The sequence below is a fragment of the Coenobita brevimanus genome, chromosome 111 (genome assembly GCF_032717465.1).
Source record: "Coenobita brevimanus isolate Jiangsu-jjx chromosome 111, ASM3271746v2, whole genome shotgun sequence".
Classification (NCBI taxonomy): Eukaryota; Metazoa; Arthropoda; class Malacostraca; order Decapoda; family Coenobitidae; genus Coenobita; species Coenobita brevimanus.
In genome coordinates this window covers 34,815,113-34,828,312 of record NC_137064.1, presented here as the reverse complement: position 1 = coordinate 34,828,312, position 13,200 = coordinate 34,815,113, and the positions used below count along the sequence as shown (strand labels likewise).

The 13,200-nt window shown below is 43.2% G+C and overlaps 1 protein-coding gene and 1 pseudogene across 1 annotated transcript; both read right to left on the bottom strand.

The window, feature by feature from the left end:
• Positions 1 to 814: 814 nt before the first annotated feature.
• On the bottom strand, positions 815 to 2,236 carry LOC145417868 (cuticle protein AMP4 pseudogene; annotated as a pseudogene).
• A 2,110-nt stretch (positions 2,237 to 4,346) lies between these two features.
• LOC145417867 (uncharacterized) lies at positions 4,347 to 6,502 on the bottom strand. The gene is made up of 3 exons (XM_080286485.1): positions 6,362 to 6,502; positions 5,770 to 5,888; positions 4,347 to 4,767 (listed from the first exon to the last, which is right to left on the bottom strand). Exons 1-3 carry the CDS (start codon positions 6,500 to 6,502, stop codon positions 4,347 to 4,349), a joined length of 681 nt encoding a protein of 226 aa, XP_080142611.1.
• Between the last annotated feature and the right edge of the window lie 6,698 nt (positions 6,503 to 13,200).

The following is a 13,200-nucleotide window of genomic DNA, read 5'->3' as shown; positions in this document are numbered from 1 at the left end:
AACCAGTGTCCTGCTCATCTGAAATCAGCCGAGTATATCGACAGAACTAATGAGCTTCGTCTGGCACAAGCAATGAGACAAAATATTGGAACCCTGAGTGGCCGAAACATTGATGAAAGCGAGCCATGTCGGTGGGAAGAGGACTGCTGCGAGGCTGGTTAGTGCTCACCAAAGAAATGATATCGCTCAAGCCGGACAGACACCTTCCTTTGGCGTGCATTAGCCAGAACTATGAAGCGTTAAATAACCTGTCATTCTGAGTTAACAGTTGTCAATATCGTTGTTAAACACGCTTTGCTCATCACTACTAAAGCAAGCGCCTTTCTTTATCCCCTTAGATCTAAAATGTAAACTTCATATTTTACTCCCCCAACGTCAGACGGTTTGTATCAAGTAAACTAACCACAACATAAAAGTTTAACAAGTGTAAAAGTACTAGATGCGAGAGTTTATGTTATCCAAAAATCCTTAGTGAGTCCCTGACAGATAGCACAGTTACTAGTAATGCTCCCATATCCATAAAGTACCTCTAATAACATCTTGGCCGAGAATTTGTGTATCTGACAATTTATTTCAGATAAGATAAAATTATTTCATCCAGCTCAGAGACACCCATCGCTGCCAGAGTTATAAAGAAAAAGTCACTTTCATCATTTTAGTCACACACGTTTTGTATGTCCTTGTTTCTTCTGTCCAGGTAAGAAGCTGAACCCATTCGCTTCAGATTGCAGGTAGGCACACAGGTGGTTGAATCAGGGATGGCTGAGACGTCCTTGATTCTCCCATAGAAGTATAAGGCCATTTAAATCCCAGTTCAGACGTTGTTACTTGTTGCCCTTGTCACCCCGGCCTCTTTCCTCTCCCTGGCCTCCTCCTGCTCCCTGGCGAAGGCGATCTGGGGAGGCATTGATGAAGGATTTTAGTCAATTTGCAGTCTGATACACACAACTTAAGCCTCGAGGAAGCTTGGCTGTAAAGTGTTAGGAAGTGTACGAGAAAAAACAGAAATATAAACAAGCAATCTGGTTTTGAAGTGCTTGGTAGCTGTACGTTGAGGATGCGCTGACGAGGAGCATGCGGCGTCCACCCGGGAGCCAAACCTTCTCATATTTCCGTGCACCTCACCGTGGGAAGGACCCTGGTCGACCCTGATGAGGCGCTGTCTACCACAAGAGGGGGCCAGTACTGCAGTTACTTTTAGGGCGGCCCCCATAGTTGCTTACCTGTGGTCGACGGGTGTGCTCGGCCAGACAGACCGAGGTTAAGAAACAACAACAACAACGACGACGAGTGCAGAAAAGAGTGAAGGCAGTGCTCTAAAATAGGAATCTGGCTTTGGAGTGTTTGGTAGTTTTATGCGCGAAGATTAAAGTAAAACAAAGCAATCCCTCCACCAAAATAAAAGCCAAGTAAAGTCACCAAATGAGTCACCTGGTCGAGGACGAACTGCGGGATGGGGTGTGGGAAGGCGGGGGCGATGGGCAGCAGGTCGGACTGGGGCTGGAAGCCATTCTCGTCAGCCACAAACGTCACCTCGGCCACCTTACCGTCCTCCATGGGGTAGCTGGAGGCAGAAGAGTAGGCATGATGGAGGAGAAAAAATAGACTACGGCACTGAACGGTTTCTATTTCAAGTCCTAGATAGTGATGATCCTGTATACACACACACACACACACACACACACACACACACACACACACACAGGGAGAGAGAGAGAGAGCACGAACACTAAACGTCCTCGACAGAACAGCAGGAGACAGACTTAGCAGCGTGACTGGCAAGGAAGCTCAAGCCTGTGACATGCAACCATCGATCTGCACTCAAGGTCCTTCTTTTAAGTTCTAGATAGTGAAGATCCTGTCCAAAGAGCGACAACACTAAACCTCCTCCACGGGGTAGCTGGAGACAGAACCAATCCCTCTCTCTCTCTCTCTCTCTCTCTCTCTCTCTCTCTATCTATCTATCTATCTCTATCTATCTATCTATCTATCTATCTCTCTTTGCTCACCTGAAGATACCCGCCATGTTCGCCCCGCCGCTGGCCCCCTGTGTTCCCGACATCTGCACCTTGATACCATTCTCGGCCTCGAAGTCAGAGCTGTGTGTTCCCTCAGCGTCGGGGGTGTGCTGGGTGTTGTGCATGATGGCCACCACGCGTTGCCCGTCTGCTCCAACTCGGGATGCTTCTGCGATCGCCACATCTCCCTCAGCGGTCACCAGTCCAGCGATGGCCATTAGCACCACGAGAACTATTTCCTGATTTGGTAGGAGTGAAGAAAAATACCTCGATTAATGCCCGCGTGCTTGATGGTCACTACCCGCTTCCCGTCTGCGCCAATCTTGGACACTGTGGTCACTACTATCGTTGTCTTGCCTCGCCACTACTCCAGTGACATCCAGTCTGTTGTTTTGGTAGAAGAAGAGAAAAAAAATGCTGCTCTCTACTTATTTACCTGTCTACCTACCTTTGAAAGCCTTAATACCGGAAGGGGATTGCAACTACTACTACTGTTGACCGAATATACAACACACCAACCTTCTCTCATTGGAAAACAAAAAAGAATTTACAGTCATGACACAGAACCCGAAAGCAATGTACAGACCACATGCATCCTCACAGAGAAGCTTGGTATATAGGAATGAGTACAAAAAATTCACTTACTAACCCTGTTCATGGTTGAGGAGGGAAGACAGGCTGTAGACAGTGACACGGCGTAGATAAAACTTGCAGAGAAACTGATTCGTGTTGTGTGTGTTCTCGTCCTTCACTATATATATACCCTCAGTCACCTTCCTTTCTAAACTCATTATCCCTTAACCCCACTTGATCACACCCTCTACCATAATATTTATGCAAAAAACACAGGGAGAGACACACAGACACTGAGACCTTGCTTTCACTTTCTGTCAACACCTTCCCTTCCGCCCTGTCTGTCTGTTTGTCGGTCTGTCTATCCTCCTCCTCCTCTCATGTCCCTCTCTTTCTCTCCTTTCCCCCACTCATGTCTGTTTCTTTACTCCCTGTCTACTTCCTTACCCCCTGACTAGTCCCTCACCCCTTCTTCCCCGACTACTTTGTCTTAGGGAGCGGCGCCCCCCTCCCTTTTTCTCTCTGTCTCGTCTGCCTCTCTCTCTCTCTCTCTCTCTCTCCCTCCCTCCCCCTCCTCCCTCTCTCCCTCCCCTTCCTCCCTCTCTCTCTCTCTTCAGTGACAATTTTCCTCGCTCCTTTATGGCTTCCACACCCATGGATAATGTAGGGAAATAGACGGCAATTTTGTGAGGTGTGTGTGTGTGTGTGTGTGTGTGTGTGTGTGTGTGTGTGTGTGTGTGTGTGTTCGTGTGTGCATGCCTGTATGTATATAAATGTATGCGTACGTGTGTGTACGAGTGAGTGTTTTTGCCTGTGTCTGCGTTTCCTGCATAATCAGGCACTTGAGACACACTGAATAACCCTGTTCCCGACAATCCACTACACTCATAATAATAATAATGATAATAGTAGTAGTAGTAGTAGTAGTAGTAGTAGTAGTGGTAATTAATAAAAATAATAATAATAATAATAATAATAATAATAATAATAATGATAATAATAATAATAATAATAATAATAATAATAATAATAATAATAATAATAAGAGATTCGAGAGACTTAAGTAAATGCCAAGTATGTGACCCATTCTTTGAGGCTGACTTTCTTGCCTGGACGCCATCATTTGCAAGGCTGATGGTAGGAAGAGATGGGTTTAGGAATTCGTCAGAGTGAGATCGAAATCGGGGTTAATGGGATCGAATGCTAAGCAGGTGTGGAGATTTCGTATTGCCTTTGCTCTAGCGATTTAGTCTATACGTTCCTTTATCGATGGAAGGAACGATGATATGAAAGTGACATTAATAACATGCAAGGGAGTGCTAAAGCGTAATATGGAGAGAGAGAGAGAGAGAGAGAGAGAGAGAGAGAGAGAGAGAGAGAGAGAGAATTCTTGAGAGGTTACCAATAAAATTAAAAGTTTATTAGACATTTATCTTTATTCCTCATTAAATATATATGTATAAGGTTGAGATAACTTAGTGGACTATTTACAGAGATTCATAACAAGTGACACGATAATCCTAAGAGGTCGGTAAAGGACACGTGTTCTTGCTGGCACAGGAGGCTTCGTCACACATTTTTATCAGTGGTTTATTATGCATGTTCCACCTTCATATTACCTTTTAGGTTTGCCTCAGAAATATGGAAGAGGAAAAAAAGGTGCAATATGCAGAATTAATCGCTATGGATGAGGTATTACGATCCTTCCAATGCCAGCTAGATCACAGCCCAAGATGTTCCGTGTTCCTGTTGAGGTTACTGCAGCTGCTGTTCCTGTTGTAGTAGTTCTACCGGCTGCTGCTGCTGCTCAAACTGTTGCTGCTCAAACTGTTGCTGTTCAAACTGTTGCTGCTCAAACTGCTGCTGCTCAAACTGTTGCTGCTCAAACTGCTGCTGCTCCAATTGCTGCTGCTCCAATTGCTGCTGCTGTTCTACCTGCTGGTGCTGCTCAAACCCAGCGGTCGCGGCAGCCAGAGCCTCAGCCTCAGCATGTGCTGCTGCCTCTCGGGCCTTAGCCTCGTCCTCGAGTCTGGCCTTCTCGATCTGGTCGAGGACGAACTGGGGGATGGGGTGTGGGAAGGCGGGGGCGATGGGCAGCAGGTCGGACTGGGGCTGGTAACCGAACTCGTCAGCCACATACGTCACCTTAGCCACCTTACCATCCTCCATCACGTAGCTGAGGGAGGGACACATATCACAGTTGGTACTCTTTTCACTTTAACTTGGCCTAACAATGCCATCTCTCCATCTTGACTGCTGAAGAGTCTCAAAGTAGTTATATGGAAAATGTGTAAGTTATTCTGACTAAGCTGTAGCAAGAGATGAACGTTTGAAGATGACGTTAGTAACAAAGAAATGCTATGGAAGGAATGTAGAGCCTTTTATTCTGTCACTGAACTACTGGATATAAGCTGCAAAAGCACGAGAATCTCCGCCAAGTTAAGGTGAAAGAACAGGGGGAACGGGAGAGAGGAATAGGGATGGAACGGGAGAAAGGGTCTGGGTCGAGTGATTTGTAAATAATTGTGTGACTCATTTTGTTTTCGTTTGATTTATGCCACTTCTTCAGTTCATTTAGACAGACGTAACATAATTAGTGACATTACGGTTAGTGAGAGACGTAAGGCTTGCAATTAGTAATCTTAAGGTGAGTAAAATGCCTGATCTAGTTAAAATACCTCCTCTGGTATTGAAAGAGTGAAGGCTGAAATATCAAAGCCTTTTTCTGACATTTTTTCTGAAATTTTCGACATATCACTACTCAGATTTTAAAGTAAATGCTCTTGTCTCAGAAATCTACTGGATTTATCAATGGGTGAACAATTATATCCACACACACACACACACACACACACACACACACACACACACACACACTGTCCTGGGAGTGGGGGTGAGGATAGATGAGGTTTATGGTGAACAATATTGCCTTTCTAGGGATGGTAAGCGTGAATGTGGACCAGTTGCCAAATAATTTACTGTAGAATTATGCGTGGAAGAGTTAATGGATGTCACAGGCATAAGGTGTCTGGCAATAGATATATATAGATAGATTAACAGAAATAAGGTAAATGAATGAATGAATGAATAAGCAAATAAATAAATAAGAAAGAAAAATAGACAGACAGATAAATAGACTCTAGACAGATAGATAGATAAACACAAACTCCCTACTCACCTGTACTCCCCGATATGGTTGGCGCCACCGTTCACGCCTTCCTTGCCGGAGAACTTGAAGTGGATGCCATTTTCCGTCTCGAAGTCAGAGCTGTGGGTTCCGAAGGCGTCTGGGTTCACCTGAAGAAGAAGAAGGCTTAGAATTAACACCTATCGACAACACGAAGGCTAGTAAGGTAGGCAGTCAATTTCTCTCATCGTAATATTCATCGACACTAAGACACTCAACAATCTAACTTATATCAAGGTCCCCAATCTTGCTGGTGGGTGAACAAGTAAGATGAGGTAAGAGTCAGTGGCATATCATCCCCAAAGCGAAGGTACCCAAGGCTAGGCTAACGTGAACCAGTGTACTTAAGGATATATTAGAGCGAATCTGGTGGTGTTTTATGTGACTGAACGGATATTAAGTTTGTCTGGCCACTGATATACATATGGACTCAGGGACATGAGGATATAGGGACATAGGGACGTAGGGACATTGGGACGTTGGGACAAAGGGGGCGTGGAAGGATATAGGAATACAGAGGGACATGAGAACATAAAGACACAGAGGGAGAGACACAGGGACATAGGGACACAGAGACATATACCTGGACATTTCGTAGGATGGCCACCACAGGGATAGGGGCCTGAGGTATGGGCTGGTGTTGGTCCAGGGGCAAGGGGTTGGCCAGGTCTTGGGCCAGGGCGACGGACACCAACACTGCTACGATGGCCACTGTGATCCTCATGATGGCGGAGATGGAGGTGTTGTGGTGATTCGCTGAGTGATTTCCTCGTTTTGTGATGAGGAGACAGCCCTGGCTCCCTTATTTATAGGGCTGCGAATGGAGGGAGCGAGGAGAGGGGGCAGTGGCGGGAGCAGTTGGCGGGGGTGTGGTGGGGGGCAGTGGTGAGGGTGAGAAAGGGGCGGTGGGCAGAGTGAGGGGAGACAGGACAGCCGTGACTTGTGGTCTATGCCGTTCACCTCAACCCTTCCCTGCCCCACGCCACTACTATCACCTTTCATATCACGAGACACATCTTCATTAATTACTCATTCTTATCCTTCTTACATTGACTCTTCTACTGATATATATATATATATGTATATATATATATATATATATATATATATATATATATATATATATATATATATACAGTATATATATATATATATACAGTATATATATATATATATATATATATATATATATATATATATATATATATATATATATATATATATATATATATAATTATCACTTCTCTTTTTCCACTAACAGGTAGGGTGTGGAAGGGTCAAGAAAACAATGGCAAAGAAAAGTCATGAGAGCTGGAGTACATATGAACACCATGTCCAATGAGATGGGCCAAACACGCATTCACTCATCATCCAAGCCCCGTGCTCAGACAGACCGACAGACATATAATCACGTAAGAAAGGTCATCGTGGTGAAGTGATTCTTCTGATGTTTATATGGAGAGAGAGAGAGAGAGAGAGAGAGAGGTTCCGTAGTCTAGTATATGTGGGACTAAGTAAGGCTACTTCCCTTGGTGGCATTACGTGATGAGAAACTTCTAGTCACCTCACGGGGATCAAACCTATGAAAGGGCGTCACTCCAGCTGGGGCGTTCAAACCACTAGACCACCTGGCGAAATATAGATCAATAGATAATGACTGATAGACAGAAAATAATTGATAGATGGGTATATAACGACTGACAGATAGACAGACAGGAAAAGACTGATATAGACAGACGAACAACGACAGATAGACGGAAAAGAAATGATCGACAGATAATGTCTGATAGTTAGACAGACAGATAAGGACTGACAGATTTATTGATAATGACTGACAGACAGAAAAAGACTGATAAATGGACAGACAATGAGTGACACACAAAGTGACAGATAAAGACTGAAATGGACAGATCGACAATAAATAATAAGCAGATAATGAATTTAGTAAACAATATACATAACGACCGACAGATAGGTGGACACATAACATCTCATAGACTTGCCATATCAACCAAATTCTTTTCACGTTAACTTGCCCCAAATTTTCGATCTTTTGTACCTTTTTTCACATAGCTTAGTTGCAGAAAAAGACAATACTGTGGCTCTCTACATCCTTTCCATAGGATTCTTCGCGACCAGCATCATATTCCAACATTCAAGATCAAGAGAGATTGCAGGTTTAGGCCAAGTTAGAATAAGAAGAATATAGTTTACCTAACCTTCCATTTGACTCCAGCCTCTTTCTGCTGTGCACCTACTTATTTCTTTTCCACCTCATGTAACTCTGCTAAGCCTAACTAACTTAAACTAACCCAATCTAGCCCAACCAAACTAAACCCAACCCAGCACAGCCTAACGTAATGTAACCGAACTGAGTCCAAATTAGCCCAAGTCAACCCAACCTAACCTAACCAAACCTAATCTAACCTAACATAATCCAACCCAACCCAACCAAACCTAAACTCTCCTAAGCAAACCGTGCCAGACCCAAGCCAGTCCAACCCAACTTAACTTAACCGAACCAAGCCAACTTAATCTTAATTCTCCTAACCAAACCAAACCAACCCAACCTCATTTAGCCTAAGCCAACCCAACCCAACCCAGCCTAACCCTGAGTCATCCTCTGGTCCACCTCTCACTGACTGCCTGACCTTCTCATCCCGGTGTCATGTTACCCACCCGCCACACACCTGTCCACTCCACTCTTACCTGTCACCAAGGCCGTAGGGAGAGGGATGCCTTCGTGTGGTGGCACCGATATTATTGGCCGGTGGAGCTTCCCGGTTATATACATGTCCCTCAAAGCCTTCCTTATCTCTCCCCCCCCCCCCGAAAGGAGAAGGATGGACTGCAGGAGAGAGGCGGTGTCAGCCTGTCTTCCACTGAGTTCACTTGCAGATGGGCCTGGGGTTGTTACTACTACTGCCAAGGATGTCTGCAGCCTTTAACTGAGGCCAGCTTGTCACCGTTAATAGGCAGCATAAATCGCTGAGTATGTGTGTTACGAAGCCTCTAAGACACATTAAAAAATTGGCCCTGTGACCCATTATTTTTATCTATTTTTTCCGTATCCAACTCCTGGCATAGGCCTGACAACCCGTTCCCTGAGACCCAGCAGTCCTCTTAAGTGTTACAGCGCTACACATGTCACCATTTTGGCACTAATAACTACCGTCAATATTGAATACACGCTAGGACAAAATGGTGCTTTAGTATTAGCTTGGTGGATCTTTTGGAAAATCGGTAAAGTCTGTTTTAGCTAAATTCAGATCTGGAGAGGGGCGCCATTATGTGGTGGCACTGATATAACTGGACGGTGGAGACGCCCGGTTATATAGCTGTCCCTCAGCTCCCTGCCTATATCCCAAAAGAAGATTAGTGGTCTAACGGAGAGGGCAGTTTTAGCCTGCACTCCACTGGGTTCACATTCAGATGAGTCTGGGGTTGCTACTACTACTACTACTACTACCAGTATTACTATTACTACTTCTACCAATGCTACAAACACTACTAATTCTACTAACTACCATTGCTACTACTACTGCTACTAGCGACATTCAGTTATCAGGCCATTCACCCTGTCACAGCGGTTGTTTCTTTTAATTCAGGCATCGTGTCACACCAAATAATCTAATCTTACCTACATCCACTGCCGCCACCCTTCACTGTATTTAAGACTACTCGATCAGTCACTACCAGAGCTGCCCCCAAAACTAAAATATAATCGCGGGGAAGTAGCAAGGGTAGCCTAAGGGATTTAACATTTTCAACCTCCCAGGCCTCTATCTCTACCACCACCCGCTACTACTACTATTACTACTACTACTACTACAACTATTACTACTACTGTGTACACCATGAGAGAGAGAGGATGAGATGGAGGCAGGATTTTAAAATGAAGAAGGAGAGGATTTACGAGTGTCTGAATGCGTTTCCTGTTTCTGAATCATAAAAATGAGATGTGCTGACGAGGAGGGGGGTGCTGGTACTGGAAGGCATATAATAATAATAGTAGTAGCAGTAGTAGTAGTAGTAGTAATTGTAGTAGTAATGGTAGTAATAGTAGTTGTAGTAGTAGTAGTAGTGATAATAATAATAATAATAATAATAATGTGGCAAACTGAGTATATACGAGAAATATTTAATAGTCAAGATAATATGAAAATGTAATACGCAAAATTAATCACAAAATAAAAGTTAGAAATCTATGCCAGTTAGATTACGGCCTTAGATGTAGTGATTGTAACTCAAGGTTCATCTGAAAACGTGAACCCGGTGGACTTCAGGCTGACGCTGCCCTTCCGCAGTCCATCATCCTTCTTTTGGGGGGATAGGGAGGAAGCTGGGGGACGTTGTATAACCAAGAAATCACATCGATTAGTTATGTCTGTGCCACCACGTGAAGGTTCCCTCTCCACCATCATATGAGGGGGTAATTTTCATACTAAATCGCAAAGATAAAGTGCTACGGTCTACTAATACGGCCTCAGTACAGGCAAATTTCAGAAAAAATAAAATCGGCGCTGAGTGCTGTGGGTAAAAGCGTGACGTCAGTGTAAGGCTCCTGATATAGCTGGCAACATGATATTTCTCGCGTCCTGAATACACACACGCCGGAGCTGCACCAGCTTGCGATCAAAGGCCGGCATGGGAGAAGCAAGAAATGATGGCAGAAAAGAGTATAGATACACACACACACACACACACACACACACACACACACATATATATATACCGAGAAAGAGAGAAAGAGAGAGTGTGTGTGTGTCAGTAAAGAAGGCTGTCCTCTACTCACCACACACTATAGCCGAAACGATCAGGAAAAAAATATGCCGCACCACGTGCCTTATTCTCTGTAACAAAGTCAGTGTTTCCCGTGACTGCTGCTAAAATCATTACTCATATCCCCTGTGCCAGCCGTAAATAATAACCCTTGTGTAAGCTTGGCGTCCAGGGTATAGTTATATGATATGCATAGTGGAGATACAGCTACACACACATGCACACACACACACACACACACACACACACACACACACACACACACACACACACACCTACAAGCAATAGATACACACATAAGCAGACAGGTAAATTCACCACGCAGACAATGAGGTCACATTTACATAATCATCGTTACACCCTCGGATCAAGTGCCTCCTGGTGTGATCGTGTGGTGGTGATGTGGTGTGGTGTGATGGTGTGGTGTCATATGGTGTGGTGTGGTGTGGTGTGCTGTGGTGGTGGTGGACTACTTTACAGGAATATAGTTAACCGTGTCTGTTTGACATTGACCTGGGGGATGTAGGAGTAGTAGTAGTAGTTCCTTCATCATTTACCATCATTTATGGAAAACAACAAAAGCATGGCGTAAAATAAAATCTGATACATCTCTAGTTGGTACCCCGTCATTCCCATCTTTTTTTTTTCTGGCTCCTAAACTGATGACGTTATGATATATCCAGCGCTAATTATGCAAAGACCATTCGCTGTAATTTGAAAGCTGATTAGCACTTCTCATTAGCATACTTATATTTGCAGCTCAGGCGTGGGGCGAGATAGTGAAGATTCTTTTATACGGTAATTAATCCGTCCATTGCCGGGACGAGCTTTGCTATTTCATTCTTTCGGGAGAAAATTTGAACTAAGTTTGAGATTAAGGTTATGATATAGCTTTCACTAACTCGTTTCTTAAGTTCAATGAAATCGTCTGGAAGGAAGAATGAGCAGGAACAAAAACGTCACCGTACTGAAAGGGTGATACTACTAGTAATTGCAGTCCCAGGCTTATCTGAACATGAAGCCAGTGAACTGAAGACCAAAGTTGCCCTTCATCCGAAGTTTCCTATCCTCCTTGCGGGGGATAGGGAGGAAGTTGTGGTACGTTTTGTATAACCAGGTCATGGCGGCAATATCTGTACCACCACACGACGGGGTCCCACTCCAGCACTACTGAAGGCTTTATGTACAATATCACGAAGACCAGCTTGACGGTACAGCATGTAGGTAAAAAAACGTCTGGGACTACAACATTCATTGGCCTGAAACCGAACTATCATTGTGTCAAAACAGTGGGTGGGGAAAAGTTACATTTTTTTAGAGGCGAATTTCATCAGAATCCATAGGAAAAAATCAATGCATCGTTTATTTTCATAGTTTATCACTATTCAGAATAATGGCTGATATTTTGGCCATCATGTTCACTCAGGGACAAAAGTTCAATTAATATTTCATCTTTTCTACCTCTGTAACTTTCCTCTTCTGGCTAATATTACCAGGCTTCGGTGTGTTCCTGTACCCATACATGATTTGCTTTGAGGTGATGGGTCGGACATGTCAAAAGTTTCATACAGATGTAGTGGAATAACTGGAAAAATTTTGTGTCTGTCTGTAGAGTTGCCCACAGTAACATATCTTCACTATTTAGCAGAACAGTTACGGCAAAAAATAAATAAAATAAGTATATTACAATATAATATAATGATTTCTTGAAGATCCCGTCAATGGATTTCGAAAGTCTTTGTCCGTTGTCAGATTACTTTTTGTAAATGCAAGGAAGAAGGAACCAAAAGCCAAAATCCTTCAAGATTGTCTCCCCCAAGAAAAAATAAAAACAAAATAACAGAGAGCCAAATTATTGCAATGAAGTGAACCAGTGTTTATGCCCGTAACTATACACATGGATTTCACTTTTTTTTTTTAACTGCTTTAAAATTTATATATATATATATATATATATATATATATAAATATATATATATATATATATATATATATATATATATATATATATATATATATATATATATATATATACAGGTGTCTCAATTGCTTCTATAATAGTGTTGTCAATTCTGCTAGCTCTTTAGCCATTTTCAGTACATATTTTGCCCTTTGAATCTGGTGATGACAATATTTAGTTTTTTATGCTATTTCCAGACAATTTTATACAGGTTAAGGAAGGTTTTGAGAGAGAGAGAGAGAGAGAGAGAGAGAGAGAGAGAGAGAGAGAGAGAGAGAGAGAGACTTGATAAACTCCTCCATTTCGACACATCCCTGCTTTGTTGAGGAAAATCCTCCGGAGATAACGAGAATAATATCTATATCTACATAGATATCTATCTGTCTATCTATCTGCCCACCTATTTTATTTATCTAACTATCTATTTCTCTGTCTTTTTATTTGTCTGTCTAGAAGTGTTACGATCAAGTTTAGTGACACCTGTGAATTTCATTTGGTTACTTGACATCTTCTGGCAATTTACCTTTTCTCAATAATTCCCACCTCTTTGACGTTACCATGGCAACCACACGTGACTCGAGGGTTAGGTGAGAGAGAGAGAGAGAGAGAGAGAGAGAGAGAGAGAGAGAGAGAGGGAGGGAAAGGAGCTGGGAGTGAGCTCTCAGATGGCGTGAGGAGGG

Bases quoted from the DNA above. Each gene is read 5' to 3' on its own strand.
- LOC145417867 (XM_080286485.1), bottom strand. From the start codon at position 6,502: ATGAGGATCACAGTGGCCATCGTAGCAGTGTTGGTGTCCGTCGCCCTG. The intron at 5,889-6,361 runs GTATATGTCTCT...CTTCTTCTTCAG, and splicing joins CCATCCTACGAAATGTCCAG to GTGAACCCAGACGCCTTCGG. The intron at 4,768-5,769 runs GTGAGTAGGGAG...TCCCTCCCTCAG, and splicing joins AACCATATCGGGGAGTACAG to CTACGTGATGGAGGATGGTA.